The sequence below is a fragment of the Diadema antillarum genome, unplaced genomic scaffold (assembly GCF_040938485.1).
Source record: "Diadema antillarum isolate AM-2024a unplaced genomic scaffold, OU_Dant_1.0 seq00000953_RagTag, whole genome shotgun sequence".
Taxonomy (NCBI): Eukaryota; Metazoa; Echinodermata; class Echinoidea; order Diadematoida; family Diadematidae; genus Diadema; species Diadema antillarum.
The window spans coordinates 764,439-791,352 of record NW_027271801.1 but is presented as its reverse complement, the minus strand read 5'-3'; the positions used below and the strand labels follow the sequence as shown (position 1 = coordinate 791,352).

Genomic DNA, 26,914 nt, shown 5'->3' with positions numbered 1-26,914 from the left:
TGTGGTAGCTCGTGCATTGCCATCTAAAGAAATTTATTACAGTGATTACCCAAAATAGTTGCTTGGCAAAGGCACGAGGTTTTTACGACATGCGATGCAGAGAAATGGACAGTGACTTTCTCTCAAGATTCATCAAAGCCGTGGAAAGCGTTGTAGACGAAATACTTGTCAAAATGAGCAGATTTGAAGAGGTTAATCGTCAAGAAAATGGTATGATAAAACGAAAGATGAAGAAGAACACTGTCACACTGTCCTTCTCCTAACACACTGCAGCTGTATCATGGTACCCCCCATTATCTTGTTCAAACTACAAGTACTTTATCAGACAACATTTTTTTTTCAACTCATTTCAATTCAATTCAAAGTTTATTTCATTTTTCGACCAAAACATTATACATTTCACCTTCTTTGGTAACAGAGAATAAAGTAAACAAAACACTGCAGGATGAAAATACTATAAAATAATTGTGGAACCTTATAGTAATTACACATTGACATGAAAAACTGAAGTGGTCGAACAATACGCAAAGTGTGAATTTTGGAAGAACAGTTTTTACGCATTTTGGAAGAACAGCACTTTTCATCTGTCTTCACCAGGTTCATATTTTCCCCTCGCTGCCCTGAGACGCTAATATATCAAGTGGTTTGCGTTTTAGCAGGGCATCGGGACGGACACGCCCACATTTTGGGGGGGATTCCCCTCTTACAGCAGAGGCAACGCAATGAGGCACATGCCCAACTCTCGTGACAGTGTTTGTTCGGATTATAGGTTAGGTGTAGGTTATCGATAGAGGGAAACAGCTTCCGGGCGTTGATGCCAAAGGGTAGATAATCAAAAAGAAGTCCCGGCAACTTTCCGAAATTTCACCATGTTCTTAAACAAAGTAATGGGTGGTATGAATTCCCCCGAAAAAAATTCTCCATCACTCTCACTTGACAGGGTATGAGTTGCATTTCTTCAAAATTTTGAGGATTTCAGGTGATTTGCAAACACGCGCAGAAATGGGAAACTACCTTCTCATGCAGGCGACAGTATTGTTTTTCCGGAAGGATCCACACATTTGTGCAGACAGTAAACTCTGCATAATTGGAACTTGCATGAGTCGAAAATCACCTGACTCAAAGAAGAAAAATGAATAAAAACAAACAAACAAACAAACAAACAATGAATAAATAAATAAATAAATAGATAAATTAATGAATAGATAAATAGATAGATAGATAGACAGATAGATAGATAAATAGATGAATAAATAAATAGATAAATAAATGAAAAAATAAATAAATAATTCCATGTAAGCCTAGTGTTCAATCAATATTGTATAAATCCAGGGACAATGGACAAAATTCATGTTTAGTTAAAGCCAACATGCATCTGAAACGTGCCTATTTGATACACGCATCACACATGGATTACAGCGTGAACACGTCGAGAAAAAAAAATGAAATCATGTGAGTCGAAATAATTTTATTCTCTCTATAATAGAGTCGAGCACCGCTTCTCCAGTTCGAGGACTTGCACTCATGCGGAGCTTACTGTATAATTTTGAATATTGAATTTCATTGCATATATCGTTTCATTGTAACAATTTTCCTGGGGGAATGCGTTGGGTTAGGGGTGCTTAGATTATGTCAAGAGGGACGACGGTAAATTTATATTCGCAACGCATACGCCGATTCAGATATAAAACTGGCAATCTGAAGAGCGGTGAGTTGGCTCAGTCGGTAGCGTGTCTGCCTCCGACCAAGGCGATCCGGGTTCGAACCCGAGTCTGGACTGAGCAATGTTGTGTGTAATCATACCATCCCCTCTAGCAAGAGGCAAAACACTGTTCCTCGGATAAGACATAAAATGGAGGTCCCGTGTGTGAGAGTGTCACAACTCATGCACGCAATTTAGATCCCGCTTAATTCATTCATCGCAAAGATGTTTAACCCGGTGAAGTGGTCCCGCCTCACATCCACCTGGACCCCATGGAAGACCAGCTTAGCATAGCTGAATATGGGCTATCCGATCATCTTCTCAGATGGAAAAAAAAAAACAATGAATGAATGAACCCTCAACTGTAGTAAGGAGACACTTTGAAGCTGATTGATGGATGATATTTCACATCCTATTTCCATTAACATTTTCTTTTACGGGCTGACATAAGCCCGAAATATTGCATGTTTCAAGTGGCATTTGTGGTAAGTTTGATCGAATCGTTACCTAGTGGTCTCCTTTGCTTCAGATTGTTTAAAAATACATATTCATATAATTCTTGTTGGAGAAAAAGGTAGCTCAAGCTTGGAAAGTGCATGACCAATCAGAACTAACGCCAAGTCAAAAGTTGGATATGACCATATGGATCAATTTCTATGAGAGTGGAGTGTCCACAGACGGATTAAAAAAGAATCATTTATTGTTATAAATTTATATCTTCATATCTTTACAAGTCAGGTTGTCAGATTGCTCAGCTGGAAAAAGTAAGAGATTCATGATGAGCATGTGGAAGGTAAAGCAAAGGGAGGGGGATGTAAGTTGTCAAAACAAAATAATAATCGCTCAGCGTATACTCTCATGGAAGTGGTTTATTCGTGAGACAGACGAAAGTTCAGAATTTGATTTGGTCTTTTTGTAGTCAGTATTCCCTCCCCCTCCCCCCCCCTTCGAATATGGGGACTGAATGTAAAATAATATTATCTAAATCATCTATGCCTTTATCCTTGTGCAGATTATTGAGATGTTGTATAGGTGTTGATTTCCATATGTGATTTTGTGTGAGCGTGTGTGTGTGTGTGTGTGTGTGTGTGTGTGTGTGTGTGTGTAGTAATTTCAATTTCGTATAATTGCCTTTTGGTCTAGAAAGCTGAACATGATATACAAAAGTTTGTACTTGTCGAAGACAAAACAAAAGCAGATTGGAAGAAGCCTAAGAAAATGATGTATGCTAACTTGAATGTATCCGTCAATCTCACAGTAGTTATTGGCGGATTAAATCCACTTTCAATGCTGCTATGTAAAACTTTGACGTAAATCATCCAGAACGATGTCACGAAATGACAGAAAAGCTGCATGATTTTCGACATTTTTAACACTGAAAAAAAAATGTTTACCTTTCTGTGAAAAGATTTCCCCTTGCTCTCATACCAGCCAAACAAAATATTTGTAATTCATTTCCGCAAGCAAAGACACGAGTACACATCAATGTGGATTATTACCGATTGGCTGAGGTATCGATGATATACAGTTCTTGTATAATGTGTCACATCGTGGAGCGATGTGTCATATAAATCAAAACTTGCGTCTAAAAGTGTCTGTAAAGTCTACAGAACAGTCTTTCATAATTCACCTAGCGCAGTGAAAGTTCAAAGCACTTTGGCCGTGAGATCTCTTCAGTGACAGTTGGAGGATGGGAATAAGAGTCTTAATCTCATTAAAGGGATTGTATAGTCTTAGTTGAGACCTAACTTCTGGTTTCTAGCATTATTTGGTGAGATAACGAGAAACCTCTTAAGGAATGTGAAAGAGGATGTAATTCCAAGACGAATTCAACATTTATTTGATGAAAATCGGTTTTGAAATGGCTGAGATATCCAAAACAGAGCAATCCTAATAAAAGGTGGGACCCACCTTTTAATACCTTTGCTTTGTTTTACTTTGTTTTTGGATGTCTCAATCAGTCCAAAACCGATTTTCATCAAGTAAATTTTGAATTCCTCTTAGAATGGTATGCTCTGTACTCTTTAATCGACTTTTCTGACCCCTAATAATGTCTTACATACATGTATCTAAACAGGAAGAAGTGGTTTTTTGGTATCTCGCAAAAAGTTTAAAGCCCAATACTCATCTCCACCAATACTATACCATTCCTTTAACCCCCCCCCCCCCCACAAACAAATTAACACACAAACAAACAAGAGAAAATGAAAATGAAGGAGATATGAAAAAAGTGAGGGGGGGGGGGGAACCTTCAGTGCACTAAATTTAGCAGATTACACCTACGCAGCATCTAACATTTCCATCATTTCCGTTGGCATACATTGTCGTTAAAACCGACTTTCCTGACCCCTAATTAATGTCATACATATCTAAACAGGAAGAAGAGAGGGGTAGGAAAGAGGAGGAGGAGGAGGAGACAGAAAAAGAACAAACGTTGCTCCACGGACCAAGTTATCATTTCTACTAATTAAAAAAAAAACAAAGAATTGTCAAATTCTCACATAGAAAAGAATAATCTTCGGGCATTGGATGGAATAACACCAAAGCAACAGAGCATGTGACCATATTATTGCTAAAGCAATGTCCGTGCATCTTTCAGAAGTCATATTCCATTTCCCTCTTCTTCCATGGTCATTTGTCCACATGCGTTTCCTGTCATTTCCACTCACAGGGCACGAGGATCAGCTTATCACCCAGAAATGGCCTTGCTCAGAGTCTACTTTTCTGCTCCCAGTTTCACAGAGAATGTTTGCAATTTTAGTATTACTTACCATGACAAGCAAGTTGACATTCTCAGAGCTGATTGTAGTCATTTCCTGCCCGTTGCAAAAGAAACTGTAATTTAAATAACTTACAGTAATTACGTCATGAAATGAATTTGAGCATGCCACATCACTCTTTCAGACAACTCACAGATTTAGAAACTTCATGACGGTAAGCAAACTGGGAATATTCTTGAATGATATGTTTTTTTATTGAATTCAAATTGAAGATTTGAGGATGGGCATATTATGGACATAGCGTAGAGAAATCACTTTTATATTATTTACATGTTGCCGCTATGGATACAAACATTTATCGCTTTATTACTTCTTCGTTATGGTAACCATAATGGTGGCACTCTGTGAATAACTTGCATAGAAAATTTATGAGAGATTGGATGGAATCGTAAAACAGGACACAGTACAATAGCCTGCAGGCACAGAGATTGGTCGCTAGAGGAACACACAAGCATCATTTCCTTGAAATGAATTACAAAGCGCACCACATTGTGCGACCACATATGTGATAAAAGTTCAGTGGACGGAAAAGCGTACATTAATACCAGTCATTTTTTATAAGGCAGATGCTGACTAGCATTACACAAAGTTGTTATCTGCATACATGTAGTAATGGTAGTTTCAAATCTTTTGAAATGTGGACATTAATTCCCACCGTCTATAGTTTCTTCTTTCTCTATATCTTACTAACCCTGTGTCTGGTACCGTCACCATTTTTTTTTTTTTTTGGAAAGAAAGTATGCTTATCCACCACAGCTACACAGAAATATCTGCAATAGTAGTAAATCATTATGTATGCACAAATAGTCTTCTCTCACGGCCATTTTTGTTCCATCATCAAATCAACACTACTATACGGATTCATGAATGGAATCATACTGTACATATGTCTATGAACATCTATTTACATGTGAAGTGTTCTGAGCACAATCACATAAACACTTCAACAGTTAGTTGCTAGATTCAACATCTCTCCTGTTTGGATTCTGCCGTAATATGACGCCACTTTCCTCTCTTTGACAAAGATAAATATACATACAGGGTTTATTGCTTACTTATGTAAATAAGCATACAACTTTCAATCAAATAGAATTTCAAAGTAAAGTATACACAAATACCACAGTCAATTTAATATTTCGGATGTCTCTGATCATAATTCCCATGTCGCATCCTGTTTGGTTCATCAATATACATCTTATGCTTTATTGGAAACACTCTAAACATGGGAGACATGGTTTTCAGGTGCAATTTTCTCAAGTTTGAATCTCTTCACAGAAACTGACTGCCAACGACAGTAAGAGTCCAATAAAAACCCCTAACAAACTTTGCAATTGTAATCACTACAGTTTGTGCTTTATCATACTTCTTCGGGGCAAATGCCAAATCAAGATCTAGTTGAATTTGAGTTAATAAATGGGTATTCTGAATCAACCCAGCCGTGGTGGACCCATATACACAGTGGTTTGGTTTACCCTTCTCTTGGTTCTGGAAAAGGTCTCAATAAAACACATCAAGAGAGAAACCCTAACCCACTTCCAGTCGACTTGATAGGGAAGTGGATCACACATTGTGAGAAAGCAAACAAGGTAGGTTCTTGAGGTGGTGCCTTCTTGTAGGTTAAAACAGCCATCATATTATCCTCCTTCTTCTTTGCAGTCTTGCTGAAGCATGTGAAATTCCTACGGGCAAATTATTCATAGACAGGGAGACACTTTGAAGTCTACTTGAAAGTTAATCACATGAAAAATGGATTAAGCCACATCATTTGATGTCAAACCAGTGTTTGTCCATATCAAGCCTGTTCATGGATTAAAGAGCTCAATCTTTGCATTCTTGTAGATCAGGTCGCAGAAGGCGCAGTAGTCCACATCATTTTTCCCGCCGATCGTGATCTCAAACTTCTTCCACAGGACGTCCAGGTCCACCTCGTTGACGAGGGAGCCAAGTTCCAGCTCACTGAGCACGCGGCGGAACTGGGAGCGGGAGACAGTGCCATTGTGGACGCGGTCATAGTCCTCAAAGAGCGGATACAGCTGGATGCGACCTTTCCGTACCTGTACAGATAATGAAAGAAAAATTCCCTTTATATAATTTCTTTACTGTTTCTTTCATTCATTCATTCATTCATTCATTCATTCATTCATTCATTCATTCATTCATTCATTCATTCATTCATTCATTCATCATCCATCCATCCATCCATCCATCCATCCATCCATCCATCCATCCATCCATCATTCATTCATTCATTCATTCATTCATTCATTCATTCATTCATTCATTCATTCATTCATTCATTCATTCATTCATTCATTCATTCATTCATTCCCATTTCAAAACATAATATTTACCACAATTCAAATACAATTGCCTTGCTACAATTTAGACCTTCAGCACATTGACAAGTCCACTTACTTGTCATGCTAAGAAATTCTGCCACAGCAGGCTACCCCACTCTCATATCAAACAAGTCATCATACTATGTACTCTTTACAAAAGCTTTGCCAAAGTTTGCCCCCTCCCTTCCCCCCACCCCCCCCCCCCCCCCCCCCCCAAAAAAAAGGAGCAATTAATGAGAAAGAGTTCTGTAACAGACAGGATGGAGGTATCTTGATATTTGCAGCCAGGGTTATTGATAACATATTCAAATAATCATACCACAATAGCCAGTGTCAATTTGCTACCTCTGGACATTCCAAGAAATTTCATTTACAAAGAGGTTCATGTGTGCACAACTCGTTAATGGGGCGCCATATTCTTGCATGAGTTTCTATCTTTCCGGTCACATCTTCACGTCCTGGTCTAAGTCTCTTGTCATTCCTGTTCAACGCTTAGATAAAAGCGGCAGTACTATATCAGTGACTTATCCTTCTCACTGAGAGATGATGTACTCCCGTTGTCACCGTAAAAGTGAAAGTCAGAGCCCATTGAAACCTATTATCATCACATCTCTCCCAGATTGTCTCAAGCAGAAGGGTAGCGAAAGTGATGGGCGATGTGCTCGTAAATGCAAAGTGATTCTTTGAATAGTTACCTGAATCAGAATGCAAGGAGTGCTCTTAATTGTCTCAATGTGCACGAAACAGTTTCCGATAACTACAGATAACTCATCCCAATGAGATTTGACACATTAAAGGCTGTATATCCCTTTTGCAAACGTCATGACATTTTGCCTGGTTGAACAAGAATTGTCTCTCAACAGCGTGCATAAAATCTCATGGTAACACACCTCAGATGATTTAAAAAATAAATGAAAAACTAATGCCATGTCACTCTAGAATGTTTCCCATTTGCACAGAGACTAACAGTTGATTTTTTTGTGTTTTTGAGTAATAATAATAATAAAGGACATTTATATTGCGCAGCTACTATGATAATATACTCTACTGCGCATACGTACGAAATCATTTCAAAACTATAGTATTTCCAACTCCATCATTAAGTTTCAGGTTTTATTATGCTAAGGAGATGAGGTCTGATTTACCTACCTTTACAATATACCAACTTATGGTAGGAATCTAATTTTCAGGGTTGCAAAAGGGACACACAAACTCTAAAGCACAGAAAAAAAACTTCCAAATCAAACAAATGTTGCATGTGTGCATGCATTACTTTAACAGTGGCTCCCTAAACCTTCCAAGGCATTTACACTTTGATATTCATGTTATAACTGATGCATTGACAGACACCAAAAATCAAGAGTTCTGATGTCAAAAATTTTGTCCCTCTTAGATGGTCATATGAATATCTTTGTCTTATCTGATGAGCCTCTTTTTCACTAACTGCTGCCTTTCCCAGATACTGCTGGAGGAACCCACCATTTGCTATATCCCTGTAACCATTCTATCTCAGCTAGTTTGTGCTACACTGCTAGCTACCCCCATTTCTTTTATCTTCTTGTCTAAGCTGGAGTCTGCTTTCGTACTACATTATATTCTCCCCCACTCCCCAAGCTCTGAGCTAGTCTTAATTGTCTAAAAGACATACTTTTCCCATCTCTTTCTGTACCCTTGCCTATCGAGCAGCTTACTGGGTACATTTCCTTCTACTGACCATCCCAGTTGTTCTTCCCTTTCCAACTACCACCTTTATCTGCCCAACCCCCCTTTTTTCTTCTCTCCCCTTTAGAACAAGCCTCCTCTACCTTACCGGCAAAACCCATTTCACTGACCTGATAATATTTGACCAACGTCATTATTGCGGGCAGTAAATTGACTTGGCTTTCCCTAAGTACAACCATACCAGCTGTAGGCAAGTAAATGATCCCGTATCACTGGATACACATACAGTATTACACACACAAGCCGAGATATAAATTCGTCACGTAACCCTACCACTCAATCCCCACTATCTCTCTCTCACCTTCTGAGCCAACCTCTCCACCACACTGGCCAGGATCTCCTCTTCACCAGGGTTCAGCACATTCTTCTCCACCTGGACGGCTGGCTTGAACTGCTGGGGCGTGACTAGCGGAGCCTTCTCAAGGTTCTTCAGGGTGAAGATGCTTTCGACTTCATTGTTAAAGGGCAGGTACTGCACAAAGTTTGTATCCTCTGGCCACTCGAAGCTGTAGAGCCCAAGTAATTTAAATGGAGTTGCAATATATATAATATCAATCACACATCCTGCAATAGCATTATGTTTCATTTTCGCCCCAATTACCCTCACCTTCAATGTCACATAACGCTTAGCTTAACTTTTAAGTGTGATAAATCATCCTGAATCCAAGTTATGCCTCTGATAATCTAAACTTGTATCACTGTCAAAGGGATGACAAAGTACTTTTGTGTATTCAATATAATGAATGGAACAGGATCATAATGTCTTTGGTGTCAGATGTGTTTCTACAAAACAACATCCTCATTTGACTTCCTCATGTGAAATGGTGAGGTGGGAAGGTGCAGAAGCAAAGTCAGGCTACTCACACTTCAATCAGGATTTCCACCTCAGACGGCTGGAGACCAAGTCCTGCATTGTCCAGAGATCTGCGGAAGTTCTCCTTCAGCATGCGGCCAGTTCGCAACTTGTCGTAGTTGCGCATGAATTCGAGAACTCGGATCCTTTCCCTCATCACCTGTGAAGCGAAGGGATTGATGAATTAGATGATCATGCTGATTTTAAAAGTTTCACACATATTCAAAGAGCTAGTGGTAGCTGTCATGATTCTGCATCACATCATTCCTCCTGTTTGGGGATATTCATATTCTTTGTTTTAGCAGCTGCAGGGGTTTATTATTTCTAGAGTATGCTTTCCACTGACATTAAAGCAAACACATCATTGACTAGTTGAACTGCAGCGCACAATGTACGCTTCCTAATATATATCTATCACAAAATAAGTGTTTTGGTTGTGTATGGGGCTATAGTAACTTTTGCCATTCACCTGCAATAAAACTAAATAGGAAAAGTACTTCATGGTAAAATTACTTCAACTATTTTCATTACAATTATAATGTGAGTGAAGAGTCTTAAATCAAAAGACTGCGGAAGTAGGTGATTCCGGACGAATGACAGCATTAATCTGAAATTCAGCAGGGCATAGGATACTTTTAATTGTTAAACCAATCTGCAAAACACAGGTCTGGGTTTATCTCTTTCATTGCTTTTGCAATCTAGTGCATCATGTAGCCTGTCAAAAAGTTCAGTGAAAGTTTCACATCACACTTTTACACTTCAAAGGATCTATTTTATCGCAGGGAAGAGACCACGCCTGACAAACAAGCTGCAATCCACGAAACAACCACTGAACATCATGGCGTTATGCCTCTTGGTCATACCTTGGTCTTGATCTTGTCCATGATGCTCTCCACGTCCCTCAGGGGGTTCTTCTCCAGCGAGACCTTCCTGTTGTTGACCAACTCCAACTCCGCTAGCCGCTGCAAATACTTCAGGTCTTGCTGGGGGCGGGGCTGCAGCTCTTCCAGGAACTGAATGTAGTTGAAGCCCATTTCGTTGGTGTACTTGGCCTCCAGTGCCCGCATCTCCTCCTCAGATGCGGTCAGTCCCAAGTAGGTCAGGCACTGCCGGAACTGGCTCTGGGTGACGATGCCCATGTTGTGGCGGTCGAAGTCCTGGAAGGTGGGCTTCAGCAGGACGCGGCGCTGCTCCACGCGGGCCTGCATGCGCTCCATGGCATCCGTCACCGTGACCTGCAACGGCTCGGGTGCCGTCTGCCAGTTCAAGGTGCCCGGCTTGTCCATGAGAAAGGCCTCGGTAGGAATGACAGTACTGGTCGGTGTTTTCTCCAGGTTAGGCACGACTTGGGTGAACACTGCCTCATTAGAAAGACACAAGAAAACAGATCAGTGTGATTGAGACACAGAATTGCTCCATATCACTACATTAAGGAATGTAAAAAAAGGCATCTCATTTAATTGACCTTCAAAGCATATTTGCTTGTATTCAGTATTTCATGATGGATTCAGAGTTCAGCTAATGAAAGCGACATGATAACTGTTAGTAACACAGCAAATAGAGATAAGAAATAACCTGTACAGATAAACTACATAGAGCAAACCCCTTTCCTTAATTCTTCAAGTCAGAAACATGTGAGAATCCAAACTTTCTTACGTCCAATTGTGATGAAAGTTCTACCACTCTTGATTTTCACTCTACACCATTACAGCTGACTTAAACATACAGCAGAATTTCACTTCAGTTGTGCTTGGCCAGAAAGCTACTGAGATGCAACACCAACTCTAGAAGTAACAAAATGTGCACTCACCAGTTTCAATATCCTTCTCAAATTTCTGCCACTGGATGGCATCTGCATTCTTGGGTTCTGCATAGAAATCACTGAGAGCTTTGAACTCGGCATTGGCGATGTTCAGCTCACCGAGGGCACTCAGTCCCATTGCACTCAGTCCCATGCGGAACTTGCTGCGGGGGATGGACCGTTCACGCAGCGGGTCAAAGTCTTGGAAATACTCGCATACCTGGGAAAGAATTTGAGAATATTTGGCATTTTCATGATCCATTAATCACTCAAGCTATATCCAATCTACAAGTGGCATAATCAACATATATGTGGCAAGTATAGACATTACTGTTGTAGTTGAAATTCAAATCAACTAAACAGAAAGACAACAGTGAACACTAGTGTTAAAGATGGTTCTGGAACAACAATAAATCAAGGAGTTAAAAACTCTGAAACGTAGTGTTCCCTTTTCAAATCAGTCTTGGATTTAAAAAAAAAAACAATGACTCAAAATACAAAGTCACGCTAACATATCCTACTATAAATCTAACTTCTACGTCTTTGATATCTGTCCCAGTTCTTACATCAATCAGAACAAAATTAACAGACAACCTCACACGTCTAAAAATCTTAGCACACTGACAAAAATAGAGGCTTATCAAGGTTCAATCAGCATTCTTCTACCCGATCAACTCACCCTTATCCTGCTTTTCAGAACATGGTTTCTGATCCGTGAGACAACTTCAGCAACATTCACATGACTAGAGTCCACTGGCTTGTCAGCCGTTGGCGTGCGTGGTCGGCGTTTGGGCTTGTCACTACTGTTATCAGTGGTAAAGCCAATGTATTCTGACAGATGGATATAATGGAAAGAGAAATTTGGAATAAAGTGTTAATATCTTCCTGGACAGACTCACAAACTCAAGAGAAATGGAGTAAATTGTCTACCATTGCCTTATTTTGACTGGCAAAATCATTTGCTTTTCCATAACTCTAAAATTCTGAATGCCATCAGGTTTTCATCTCTGCATAATGGTAACTTTCACACCCACATAATCATGAAATACTGAGCAGAAAAATTAAAGAAGTCTATTTTTTGTTACAGATTTCGATCATACTGCATGTCTCATAAGCAACACAAAATAAACACAAGACAACATACCCCAGGACAATGAAAAGCTCTACACGTTACTGTCTACAGAGCTATATGATTCACAGTACATTGTACTAGAAAGCATATAAAGTGGACTCTTCATCGCTATCAACCATACACTATGTAAGTTCAACTTTATGACAACAAGTCCAACTGCTGGGATTATATTACAGCAGAAAAATTAATATGCTGCACCACTAACAATAGTTGCACTAGGAGGCATTAGAATATTTGAGTGGTCACTATGTACCTTGGTCTACTGCTTGGACGAAAGCAGGGTAGTTGATATCCTTGCTGGACGGCTCTTCAAACTTGCGGCACAGGAGCTCGAAGTCCTTCTTGGAGACGTTGAGTGACAGGAAGTGGAGGATGCGGCCAAACTGATCTTTTGTCACATTTCTTGTGTACGCCTTGCTCTGAAAATTTTACATGTTGATTGGGAGACTTAGTAGTGGAATCAAACATCTCTTTCTAAGTTTGGAGAATCCACTATTCACTGTGCATTGAAGGGGCAAGATGTAATGGGGGGTGGGGGAGGTAAGTTTGTTTGTTGTGAGAAAGATCATTGGCACTAGTACTTCTTTGATGTCATTTAACTTACGGTACAAGCTGTTTGATGTAGTATACTGTATATGCCGAATATTTTGTGATATCTTTATTTTCGTGAATTTCGCGAGTCGGGTGCTAAACAAGAATTTTTTAAACACACAAAAATATCAACTCTGATCAAGACATGAATGTGATGTGCATGCATACATTTCTCAGTTCAGTACTGTACTCCATATTCGTGAATCTAACCACTCGCTAAATTTAGACTTGCTAAATATATGACGTATACAGTAAACAGCTGGCAAACGAGGGATGGACCCTATGTATAAGCTTGCTTGGAACTTAATTACACACTTTGATGGTTTGTCATTGCCATGTGTTTGTTTGTTTGTTTGTTGTTGTAGTTTGCAGATGGATTCTGAAGTGAGAAATGGAGAGCTATCAAGGATGGCATCCTTACCCTGTCGTAGTCCTGAAAATACTGGATCATCATAAGACGGCGCTTCTTAACGTCCTCCGATATCTTGTCCAGGATGAACGCCAGACGGGTCTCCTCGTCTCCGCTGCCCAAGTTGTTCAGGGTCCGAGACAGCTCACCTCGACGAGGGCGGTAGACATCAGTGGTCGGCTTTTTCTCCAGATGGGGATCATTGAAAGCTTCAAAGCAAAATAGACATCCATAATTTTATTTCTTATCATATACCTACAATTCTCTGTTTTTCACTATCCCACATTGGATGTGAGGTCACAACTGTTTAAAATGATTTCGAAGTCTCTTTTCAAGAGTCATATATTTTCAATCTTCATATTTGATGATATCCTTAGCACAACTGATCAAGCCTAATAACATTTTAGTTCTGTAGGCAAAGAATACACCAGTGATGCAAGAAATCTCACAAACACAAGATCTGTATATTCAATGATGGTTTGATCGTTACCATTTTCCATCAGGTCGCAGAATTCCTTGTAGTGCACTCGGCCGTCTGGCATCTTGTAGTGGTTAACCACCTTCTGCACTTCATCTCGCGACAGCTCCACCTTGTTGCTCACGCACAGCAGCAGGCCACACTTGAACTGGTTCTCTGTGATGACATAACTGCGCAGCTTATCGTGGTCACGGAAGAACTCGGGGGTGCGAATGCCAAATTTGTGAACGGCCACTTGGATTTTAGCAAAGATCCTGTTGAGCTCACTGTCCTCCTCTTCTATAGTCACAAGCACACATACAGAATGTGACATTGATGATAGTTTGAGGGAAATAACTGCAGAGGTTGGTTTTCTGCAGAAACTTCATGTGATTTAGATGTCTCATATGACAAAAACTATAAAGAAGCACAGAATACACGTGAAATGAATCTGGGCAGCACAAATTACACATAAAATGAATCTGGGCAGCTTATAAGGTCATGAAACAAATCAGGGGTGCAAATGCCATATTTGTAAATGGCCCCATGATTTTAGCAAATACCCTGGTGGGCTTAAGGGATGATCACACATCGCCGGTTTAGATGGCCGTTCATGGCGGTTCTCAAATCGCCGTGAACCGTGTCCCAACGATGGCGGAAAACAATTAAACGCAATATGACTACGTTCTCAACACGTTTTGAACACGTCTCTAACGCGGATTGGAGCGGTAGTGACATGGATCTCCCCGAAAGGTGGAGGGGTCCATACCAAGTCCCTAAAGTTGGATGCAATCAGAGCCCTTTCACTCGTCTTCAATGGGTTACAACATGGAGCGTATTGTTTTGTTATGTAATCACAATTTAAAAGAAATTATGAAATGTTGTAACCCCCTGTGTATTTACAGATTGACATATTAAAGTAATGTAATAAGCAACTGTCTTCAAGTTTCAATATATGCTTTTTTCTCTCTCTTTTAACTTTTAAAATATCTGTATTAACTGTCATTAAAAAGACATACATGGCAAAGCAGAATCCAACATAGTTTACAAACTTTCCTGTTCATTTGCAGGTTTATATCAAGTGATGTTCAAGTACTTGCTTGTTTCAACTCCTCTTTTTTTCTCTTTAAGTTTTGACATATCTCCAAAACCGTCAATAAAAAGACATACATATCAAAGAAGAATACAGTATATCTCATAGTTTCCTGTTTATTTACAGGTTCACATAATATAATACTGGTGTGGTTTTTTTCAACTTTCAACATCGCTTTTCCCTCTACTCTCTTAAGTTTCAACATATCTGTATCAACATGCTGTCTTACAAGGAGGCATACTGTAAAAGTGGATATTTTCGCGCGACCAATTTTTCGCGCTCGGCCGGATAAGAAGAGTTTCGCGTGTTTTTAATTCCGCGGTATCAAGACATGAACTACAGGAACATATGGCAAGCAGAAATATTCGCGTGCTTTCATTTTCGCACTAGTTTCTATTTGTGTGAAATGTGCGAAAATTTCAACACCGCGAAAATTTCCACTTTTACAGTATATAATCACGAAAGCGGAACCCAACATACAGTATGTATTTACATAAGTCTTCTGTGTATAACTTACAGGTTCACGTAGCTGGCCATCTTTTAAGCTGGTAAGCTTTAAGAAAATCATGAACACACCTTTCAATGTAAATGATGTACTATTCAACATACCTACCAACTTTTTGAACATTAAACTTTCTTTGTTACTCTATGTGTTAAAATAAAAAGAAAAAGTAATGAAACTTTAGCATTCAAAATATTTACCCGATCATGTATTATGGGTTCATCTTTGCCTTTTTTCCATTTTTTTTTTTTATTGCTCCGCCACGAAGTGTCGCCGGAGGCATTATTCTCCTTTAAGTTCTACATTTGTTTTTGCATGAAAAGTTATGGTGGTGTTAACACGGTGTTATCACGAATCATACGGTGGAAACACGGAGGATGCATTCTTTACACGGTGAATGGCGTTTTGAACACGGTCCACTTCAAACCGCCAAGACCGCCATGAAAAATTAAACATGTTCAATTTTTCTGGCGGTTACCCGCGGTTCTCGGGGTTTATGGCGGATGAGTGACGGATGACCAGGGTTTGTGTATGGTGTGAACACGGTCTTTGGCGGAGCACAGCGAATTGCCGAACCGCCATGAACCGCCATCTAAACCGGCGATGTGTGATCGCCCCTTTACTGTCTTTGTCTTTTTACAGCCACAAGCACACACAGAAGGCAGCATTGATGATAGTTTGAGGGAAGTAAACACAGAGTTTTTTTTTTTTTATAGAAATTTCCACCTGATTTAGATGTCTTACATGACAAAAAAATATAAAGTATGAGCACAGACTACACATTAAATGAATATTGATCTCACCTCTTTTGGAATATTGTAGGTAGCTGGGGGCTTCCCTTCAAACAATTTCTCTTCCAAGTCTCCCTTGGCTCTTTCTACGTCATTGTGAAAGTTTAGGTAGTTGCAGATGCCTTCCTTGTGTGGGTCACGATAACGCTTGGCGAGGAGTTGTACATCTTGCTCAGCAACACCAGGAGGGTATGGGAACGAGCGAAAAAACTGGGGAAATGAAAAATACAAGCAGCAGAAAGCTAGTATTGAGACCATGGTGAATCAAAACCAAGATTGTTACTTTGATGCACGTAGAAAAATATTCAATGCCTACACAACTAACCAATTTGTGAGAATGCAACTTAAACATAGCTTCATATCAACATGCAAAAATAAAACAGTATGATGTTCAATGATGTTAGATGTACTACAACACTGTAATAATAAGAATAAAATCATACAATTCAATACAGAAGCTTTCAATAACCATCACAGCTATCTGCCCTGTCACTTAGCCATTTATCTCTCTTCTGGTCTTGCAATGCTTCGGACTCTCTTCATGCCTTGATGTAGTTCTGCCCATGCAATGAAAAAAGCAAGCAAGTGTGCAAATAAGAATGGGCCCTGCCTACCTGTGGTTCTGTCACGATGCCCTTGTTGTGCTTGTCGAAGTCTTCATAGCAACTCCGAATGGTAATCTCGTGGTACTTGTAGTATGGTGCAATCTGCCTGATGAGGGCATCGATGCGGTTCTGTGAGGCGGGGCTCAGGGGACGGATTGTCCTTGATGTTCCAAGGCTATTGGGAGCAATGCCAATGAGATGAATTGGAAGAAAAAAAAAAATGAGTGTCTTCTTAGAAACAACAGCAATTTATACCCAAATCCATTACCATGAGTGTTTTATTACCTGCAGAGCATCTCTGCAAATTTCCCTGTTTGGGGTCACCCATTACAATGTACATTAATTCTATATGATTGCCCCATGTCCATCTAGTTACAACAAGAAAATGCTATCCTGGCATGATATCATAACTCCATTGCAGAGAACACCTTCATCAACAAAATAACATTTTCTTCTTCCATAAAAAAGTATAAAGTAGATACAGGTAAATTACTCTGTTGTCATCTTATTTTGGGTGTAAAGGTAAGGCAATCACTGCTATTTAAGCATTTGCTAGAGTGAAAAAAAAAAAATCTCTGTCCTGAGATATCGAGTGTGAGGATTGATTCACTGTGAACTTTGAATTACATTTGAGGTAACTCCATGTTGGGATCTGCTATAAAAAATAAATAAATAAATAAAAACCCACACAAACATACACTCGATAATACAACTCACATTTCTGGTGCTTCATTAATCTGACTCTCAGGCCTCTGTTGCAGAAAATCTGGCTTGAATGCTGAGAAAGAGAATAAGAGATTTTAATATCAACACAAGAACAACAATTGTGATGAATATTTGACTTTATCATGAGGCAACATAAATCTGTATCTCAATTCCAATAATAAGATGGCAGGGCTTAAAGGGATGGTACAGTTTTGGTTGAGATGGGGATTCAGCTCGCTTTGTTTTACTTTAATTTTGGATATATTAGCCACTCAAAACAGATTTTTATGAAATAAACTTTGAATTCCTCATAGAATCTTATACTCCTTTTAAGATTCATGAGTGGTTTCTAATTATATCGCAATCCTAATAAAAGGTGATCCCACATTTTATTGGGACTGCATTGTTTTGGAAATCACAGACATTTCAAAACCAATTTTCATTAAAACTTTGAATGGCTCTTAGAATTGTATGCTCTTTTGTATTTTAACAAGTTTCTCAATATCTAACAAGAAAGTTGGAAACCTGAAGTACCGTCTCAACCAAAAGTATATCATCCCTTAAAATGCTCCTTTCAAAGGAAACACAAGATAATAATGAAAATTTCTTCCCTTCAAGAAACCTTGCAACACACTTGAAATTCTAATTTCAAGGAGTCTGTCAAAATGATCTGTTGACTTTGAAGCTCACTTCTTTCAATGACATCAGCAAACTGCTGGTAGTTGACGAAGTCTGTGCCATCTTTCCTGGTTCCATACTTTGAGAAGAGGGAGTTTTCTTCCTGCTGTGACAGGTCAAGGTTGAACCCTTGGTCAAGACATCGCCTGTACTGGGGACCTGATGGAAACAGACCATGCACAGTTTTGAGTGATGTTTTCACACACTACAAGAGCGCCTCGTAAGTAAACTCTAAGAAATAACAGAAAAATATCACTTTGCATGCAAACCATTTGTTTGGCAGTTTGTACAGTTAAAGGACAAGTTCACCTTCATAAACATAAGGATTGAGCGATTGTAGCAATATTAGTAGAACACATCATTGAAAGTTTGAGGAAAATCGGACAATCCGTTCAAAAGTTATGAATTTTTGAAGTTTTTGTGCAGTAACCGCTGGATAAGAAGACTACTGCAGTGTATGAATAACTCAGATGTCACATGCGTACAACAATATAAGGAAAATATAAAGAGAATTTCACAAAGTTTCATCTTTTGAAAAAAAGTACACATTCCCTTGACTCGTTACCGACATATGTTATGGGTAATATTATTCCCCCTGCCTTTATAAAGAGACAAGTCAAGTGGTCTTTTATTATGCGAAAAAAGTGAAAATATGTTGAATTTTCTTTACATTTTCTTTATACTGTTGTACGCATATGACTCACCAGCTGCAGTAGTCTCCTGATCCAGCAGTTCCAACACAAAAATTTTAAAAATGCATAACTTTTGCATCGATTGTCCAATTTTCCTCAAACTTTCAATGATGTGTTCTACTTATATTGCTGCATTTTCTCAATCCTTATGTTTATGAAGGTGAACCTGTCCTTTAAGCAGAGGTGGTTGTCAAATTAGACTGCTGTTTACTGCCAGCTGCTATGAACGTGTTATAAAGCAGGCTAGAGAGTTAGTGAACGACTAGTGGCATCATATGAATCAACATCAGAGTATGGACTGCTACATCTCTGCATTTATGCTATACTTGATGTTAGTATGAACATAACACATCAACATTCATCACCTAAACATGCGATCAATCATTTGCTCTGCACTTCAGAATTACATGACCAATATCCTTTTAGACTTGCACTTAATCAAGGGTTACCAAATGCCAATTTTTTAGATTTCAGGTAGGCCACTAATCCCCTCATCCAAATCTTATCAGGTCATTGCCCTGTCAAATTTATTGCTGTTCCAATTTTAAAGACTTCATGCAAAATATTCATCCTATCATTGCATTAACAAACACATGTGAGAGGCTATCAAAGAGTTTAACTTCTACCCAATCCCTTCCCATCTCTTTGCCTGGAATGTAATCAGAGAGTCATCTTGTTGGCCCTACATACCATCTACATTTGCTACTATAATGGTAGTAGAATATGATTTCATATCTGATTTTTATACGTTGTAACACTTACGTGTGACAAATCCAGATCTAAGACTGTCAAAATCCTTGAAGAACTCTGCAACTCTGACTCGTTTAGAAAGGACAAAGGTCCTGATGTGGTCCTCAATTGCTTCTGCTATTCCAACAACCTCAGGCATTCTTACTGGATGTCCTGCATGGAAATATTCATGATAAAGTAATGATGAAGATTAAAGAGAATGATATACTGGTATGTCTATTTAAGAGGGAAAAAAAAAATTAATCAGAAACAATAAAAGTCATGTAGAAACATTTCTGCATTTGATGTTACATTAATAAGATAACATCTGCATCCTGAACTGAAATATGCCTTTATGTCAAGTCTGTAAAGCTGTCTGCAATGCAAAATTACCCATAGTTTCACAACCCAGTAATTTGCTTTGCATAGTTTATTGTTTAGGCAGCGTGACTGCAAACTGCTCTCAAAGTTACTAGCGAAACTTTCTGAAAAACTTCCTGCATGCACTTGGGAAGTATCTCACTTCTTGCAGAACTACATGTAGCCTAGAAATTGTTTGCTTGTTTTTTTTTTTTTTTTTTGTGTGTGTGTAACTGTGTGCGCAGCTGAAATTTTGAGAAGTTTGTAACATAATAATAGATCCATTTACGTTGTTCACACACATTTTGCTCACTCTTGTGAAGTTATGCTGTAGCATGTTTGCATATTTTTTTTCCCTGCTAGAGCTCAAAACTACAAGTAGTTTTGTAGACATCTATCACTGACAATGACAATGGCAATGACAATATGCTTTTTATTTTTCAATGTCACCCAAATATAGGGTATTGGACAAAATCAAATCAAGGTACAATTGTAATGACACAAAGTGAGAAAAAATATACAATTTACAACTATTTACATTATCTACAAACCAATGGTACAGCACAATTAAGATAATAGACAAACCTATACATTTGTGGTAATTAGTGAAAATCTTGAATGAAGTGTGGTTGATAAATCTACCAAAATATGCAGATAAGGTTTGAGAGGATAATCTTTAGATTTAGCTATATTGCATAAAATTTCTGCTAGGCACCTTGTTTATTAGAATAATAATGATAATTTCAATCACTGAAATGCATAGTTTTGTCTGAAGTGTGACATCATGCTCAAAAACTTCTGGAAGTTGGCTGGAAGCAAAACTAGAATATAATTCTATGCGTAATTTTGTGTACATACTGTGACAGTGCGAGTCCATTGGGGTCCTATACCTAATGATAGACAATCTCTAGAACAAAGGTCGCTTCTACTTATGCCAACAATGATAACCTGTCTTGAGAATGAGATGGTGTGCAAGGAACACACTTGTCACTATTTTCTAGAAGTGTATCTAGATTTCTAGTGAATTATACATCTATAGATCTAACGTTAGGCCTTGAAACATTCTATTGTTAATGTTAGATAGACTGTAAATCTAACAGTTAGTTGCTAGTTCTAAATTTATAGCTCTAGTCTAGTCTAGAACTTAGTGTAGAACCGTCTAACTAACAATTTGCTTAGATCTATTTCTAGTAACGTTAGACAGAAATCAATAATGAAGCAGGACGAATATTTTAAATAATAATACTAATGACTAAAGGAACAAAGCAATCGAAAACGAGATGGGCTAGCTCTATCATTGGCAGAATCAATCGTCATATCACTCTGCGCTCCGAGAGGAGAGCTCCGACTACGACTCCGATTCCGACTCCGACTCCGAGTTTCGGTCGCTCGTGACCACTTCATCACACACTACACACAACCTAATGAATGGGACTGACAAAATACACGTCGGGAACCAAATCATGGGGACATGTAAAAACGTCAATTCCGTGCCTACCTTTCAGTCTGGATCGTAGTGAGACAATTTTTTGAGCACAATTGGTGAATTCCTGTGGCTGAATCAGATATTAATAGTAGGAATCTACATAAATGCAGCTATTTCCGTGATTTCCCTTGCGTTATCAGTGTTGTTCTTGGGAAACACTTGTCCAATGCTACTGTACGCGCAGGGGTTGTTTGTACGAGTTGCCAATAACAACTTTGGAATGGCTGGTGTGAGCATGCGCGCTACGGCCCGATGAAATGTGAGTGGACGGCCTAGCCTACGGACGAAGGACATGGTGTTGGTGTGTGTGCGGATTTCCAATGTGACAAGTAGCAGTATCTTGCATTTTCAGAGAACTACCTGTACTTACGACGATTGGAGTCGAGTGACGGAAATTTCTTTACTGAATGCTTTACTAACAAGTACTATATTTTCGGTATACAGGTATTCCTCCACAACTGCGTCTGTCTTGTGCTCTTCTATAATGTGTCTACCTCTTCGAAATATACAACATCTTCTCCTCATTCTTTCGCTTTGTATAGATCTAGCGAGTCCCTGATATCCTTCTGTCAATGACATGAATCATCGTTAATACACATCCCCTTTCTTTTCTTTTGTCCTTAAAGGGGAAATCCAATCCGAATATAAGTTAGTCTGATAAGAAAGAGTAAAATATTACGAGTTCAACGGTGTAAGTTTGATTAAAATCTGATGAAAAATAAGGAAGTTATGACATTTTGAAGTGTCGCTATTTTTTTTTTTTCGGGAAACAGTTCTTGAACGGTAAATATGAATATGCAAATTTCAAAGTGAGCATGTAATTCTCTCATAAACATTATGGTTTGTACATACAATTTTGAATTTTTCAATTTTTCATTCAAACGCAGTTATGCAGTTATACTCAAATCCTCGTATATCTAACTCGGATCACACTATTCTGAAGTTATTCAACCAAGAATAACATCATATTTTAGACTTCCATGACAAAAACATTGAATTTTCATCACTTGTTTGTACACGATCAATGGAAATTGTGAGGATATGACATAGCTCACTCATTTGCATATTCATATCCTCTGTACAAAAACTGTTTTGCAGAAATTAGCAAAACTTCAAATGCCATAACTTCCTTATTTTTCATCCGATTTCAGTCAAATCTTTACCGTTGAACTCGTAAGATTTTACACTTTTTTCTAGCAGATTAACTTATATTTGGACTGGATTTCCCCTTTAACTCTGTCCGAGTCTTAGAAAGGCTCAAGATTACTCTATAGTTTTTGGTGGAAGAAGAATGTCATTATGATACTTGCCATAAGCGTACACGGATGTAATAATACAGCAGTGAGTTTGAAGGGAAATAGAACAACAATGCCATAATCTCCTTCAAGGAAGCGGTGATATCAGTCGCAACGACATAACATGTCACAAGTTCACAAAGAAAAGGTCATTAAACAGGTTGTCGGTGGATAATTTAGCAACTTACAACAGGTCCTCCCCTCCCCTCCCCTCCCCTCCCCTCCCCTCCCCTCCCCTCCCCCCTCCCCTCCCCTCCCCTCCCCTCCCCTCCCCTCCCCTCCCCTCCCTATCCTCCCCTCCCCTCTCCTATCCTCCCCTCCCCTCCCCCTCCCCTCCCCTCCCAGCGTCGAAAATTGGATTATTACGTCATGATATAATAACACTGATTTCATATCATGACAACGCGCACTTCACACCACTGTGACGTAGGCGCATCTCAGCGACGCATTGCCATACTAGTACTAGTATTGCGTCTATGAATGTTACCAACGATACAACATTTTGATGAAGATGAACCTAGATAGATCATTAATCGATAAAAAGAATCAGCCGAATGTACAACTCGCAAGAGAAGTTCTTGGTTATTAGTAGGGTTTACATCTGTCAAAAAAAAAAAAAATCGTTGTACGACTCTTCAGTGAGCTGCCTCCATAGTAAGTGTATAGTGACCCCTCGGCACAGAATTTCTTCAGAATGTATACTATTATCGCTATTTAACTTCTTTAAAAAAAAAAGATGTCAAAATCACATTACGTGTAGCTCAAAAGGAGACTTGTGAGGAGATAATATCATTGCTTCATCTAATTTGCGTCATACGCCATCTTGATCACCATTGCTGTTTCTTAAAAACTTTAAATTCTATATAATAATACACGACATTCTTGTGTTATATGCCATTGGCACAGTTGGGGAAATAAAAGCGACTATCACCGACGAGTAATCCGCTTCACACGGTGATAGTATTTCCATAAGAATGCATGTCCTCGTATTAGAATGCCATTTCAAAGTGATATCGTCGTTTCCTTCGGCGCATCACAAGTCATTTTATCCTAACTTGAGTGCTGACTTGAGTGCTGATTTTCCAGGCTATACTTTTATTAAGCAAGCAAGTCTCACGACCCAAACAGTCAAAGACACCTGCAAGTTTTTAGATTATACTTGGGCATCGAGGAAACAGACAGCAGCTAATTTAGATAAATCAATTTATATTTTTGAACCGAAGTTTAAAATGTAAAACAAATAACTATGTAGGACCATGCATTGAGTGATTATCTCAGAGCTAAAATAGATTATTGCAAGCATATGTACACTCCACTTTTTTTGACTGGAAATTGTAACCACAAGTATGATAAGACCCATGTAGAGAAGCACACAACTATAGGTTGGCAAAGTGGTCCAGTGCGGTTCACTCTATAATAGAAACGTGTATCATACTTCCGCAATTTATCCCCTTGATCATTTATTTCTTCTTCATTCTTCTTCATTATTGCAATACTCTAAATTCACAGTGCACAGAATGCAGCGTTCGAGTCGATTGTGCTGGTTTCATCGGAATTCGATTTGATCATGGTTTCTGACAAAATAATGACAATAAAAAAAATCATTGCCTATGATTATGGTCAGAGCATTTCACCGTCGTGTAATGTCAATCTTGAAGAAATATCAGCTGAAAATCACATCCGTACAGATATGATACACTAAATCTTGTGGGCAGGAGTGATGTATCGTGAGGTTCTTTAATTTTCTGTAGAGGTTCTTAATTTTTCTTCATATTATAGGGGATATGTTATTTTTTATGATATATGTAATATGCGGATTGAGTGAATGCAGCAACAATCGCATGAAACATCACTGACGTTTGAAGACAATTGGAGAATCTGTTCAAAAGTTATGAATTCTTCAGTTTCGGTGCCGCCATAGCTGTGTGAGAAGACTAAAACAGTTCGTGACGTCACTGCAGGACAACAATATGGATGTTGGTATTTTCTTCAAAACTTCATTCGAATTGTGTTCCTTCTGTTACAGTGTACCTTTCATTTGACGAATAGACGGTTATAATGTACCTTAGATTCGATCATACTACATAATGTGTATTGATGCAAAAAAAACCAAAACACAACAACTCTTATACTCTTGATTATTCATCGAAAATTGAATACAGGAGTAAAACTTAACGGAATTGACATGAAAAAGAATGTAAAGAGAATTCCACCAAATGCCACTCTTATGAAAAGTATTCCTTCACTTGTTACTGACATTAAGGGTAATGCTATGGATATTCCCCATTCCCTTGCTTTCTGTATAAGAGGTATAAGTCAATTCAAAGTGCTCTTTCATTCTGCTTTAGAAAAATTAAAATTTATTGCTTTTTAACGTGTTCTTTATAACGTCATTCTGCTGTGATGTCATGAACTGTAGCAGTCTTCTCATTTAGCAATGGTGGCACCGAAACCTTACAAATTCACAACTAATGAACGGATTCTCCGATTTTATTCAAACTTGACTGCTGTGTTGTGTTATATCGCTGCATTCACTCATCAATCCACAGATATATTTAGGTGTCTTTCTCATTCTGCTGGACTACGCAAGTTCATTCTTTGTTTGAATATGAATTCCTAATATTATGTTAGGTTGGGCAAGCTTATGCATTAAGTCACCTTGAAAGTTGGGAAGTATCATCCATACTAACTGAGAAAAGAAAAGAAAGGTCAAATTGTGATGTACCAATTTGCATAGGTATGAGCTAATTACAAACTGGCTTATTGCTACCGCACTTGCTGGTGGTGGCGCTCTGGCGTATACCATATACCAGACATACACCCTATAATGGATACTAGCTAGGATCATGAACTCACTACACATGGACAGTCCTTCGTTAATCAATGCATGCCTCTGTCTGTACCAAAGGTGTCACAAAAACATTTTAAACATTCTTCCCTGCTTTGATCTTATGGTGATCTCCGCCGCCGGCAAGCAAGAGCAAAACACAGCGCAGCTTTTGAAAACTCTGTAAACGATAAATGCGCATGAAGATTATAGTGTAACTGCCTTATCACGGAAAATTCATGATCAGCTGTGGTATGTATATCGCCGCTCAGACACCCAGATATCTAGATGAGCAAAATGCAGATACTTTTAAAGAGAAAGCTAACTTTTTAGCTAATTGAATATTGTGATTTCTATTCTCATTTTCCATCTTTTCCGCACATTTTTCAGAGAAAAAAGAGACAGAAAGGGAAGCGGATATGTATGTCTTACTATTAGGCAAGGCCGTATAATGTGTGAGCGATGGCGAGCGAGTCTGTAATTTCCAAGCAAATGACACGAAATTAGTCGTGTTTGGACGTTTGCTGCTTCTCATCAGTGGCGTTCATTCAAAGACGTTTCCGCCAGAAAAGGCGCATCAGCCAATAACACCGGGATTATGGAAACCGTTTCTTTGTCAGTGACGATGCATGATTATGCAATCATCATTTTCGAGACATCTGTATTTTATATACTCATTAGGCGTTTTCACATCAGCCCGATAAAAATCCAAGCTCGAGATATTTTCCAATTTCCCAAGTCAGAAAATAGCGCGCTATTTCGAAACATCGGGCTGATGTGAGAACGCCTATTGAGATGCGCATAGTCGGGTGGCGGCGGATCTCGCACTTCAGAGGGGTTTGATTCGTTGTCAACTACATAAGATGGCGCTCGTGCTTTAATGAGGGCAGGGCTCCGATTCATGGCTCGGTGCACTGACGCGGCTGGTAGGAAACATTGAACAGTAAGGTATCGGTACAACTCAATTATACCAAGATCATGGTTCAGGTCTATAAATGGTATTTCAGAGAGACGAAAGAGAACATTGTACCATCAACGCAAAGGGCATTGCGAAAACCGTCATTAAACTATAAGCTATTTATCATTGTTTTTGTTGTAAATCATTTTTACGTGTGTATAATGTACTTTAAAGACAAACACCCAAGGTTTTGGTTGTTTTAGCAAAGTAAGCAAGAAACAAACTGATGGCCACGTTGATGCATGGTGCTGCACGGATCGTTTTGTAGCAGAACGGACAATCCATTTAACAGCTTTTGTTTTGTTGTTGTTGATAACCACAAAAGTGTTAGGCATAACCAATTCTTTTGTTTCTATATCCCTTCTACGTGTATTAGTGTCTTCGTATAATCCAATTTACCATGCGTT

At 38.8% G+C, this 26,914-nt stretch overlaps 1 protein-coding gene across 1 annotated transcript; it reads right to left on the bottom strand.

Annotated features, from left to right (window-relative positions):
* Positions 1–5,637: 5,637 nt before the first annotated feature.
* On the bottom strand, positions 5,638–21,588 carry LOC139741793 (uncharacterized). The gene is made up of 16 exons (XM_071652381.1): positions 21,440–21,588; positions 19,615–19,755; positions 18,173–18,319; positions 17,495–17,555; positions 16,787–16,952; positions 16,185–16,382; positions 14,839–14,842; positions 13,820–14,083; positions 13,342–13,538; positions 12,583–12,748; positions 11,877–12,028; positions 11,207–11,417; positions 10,260–10,753; positions 9,408–9,556; positions 8,845–9,049; positions 5,638–6,536 (listed from the first exon to the last, which is right to left on the bottom strand). Exons 2-16 carry the CDS (start codon positions 19,739–19,741, stop codon positions 6,285–6,287), a joined length of 2,793 nt encoding a protein of 930 aa, XP_071508482.1. The 5' UTR covers positions 19,742–19,755; positions 21,440–21,588; the 3' UTR covers positions 5,638–6,284.
* Positions 21,589–26,914: the final 5,326 nt, after the last annotated feature.

Excerpts from the sequence above, each read along its gene's own strand:
- LOC139741793 (XM_071652381.1), bottom strand. The coding sequence starts at position 19,741 with ATGCCTGAGGTTGTTGGAATAGCAGAAGCAATTGAGGACCACATCAGG. Across the intron at positions 17,556-18,172 it reads TGCTGATGTCATTGAAAGAA|CATTCAAGCCAGATTTTCTG; the intron begins GTGAGCTTCAAA and ends TCTCTTTCTCAG. Across the intron at positions 9,050-9,407 it reads GTGGAAATCCTGATTGAAGT|CTTCGAGTGGCCAGAGGATA; the intron begins GTGAGTAGCCTG and ends TGGGCTCTACAG.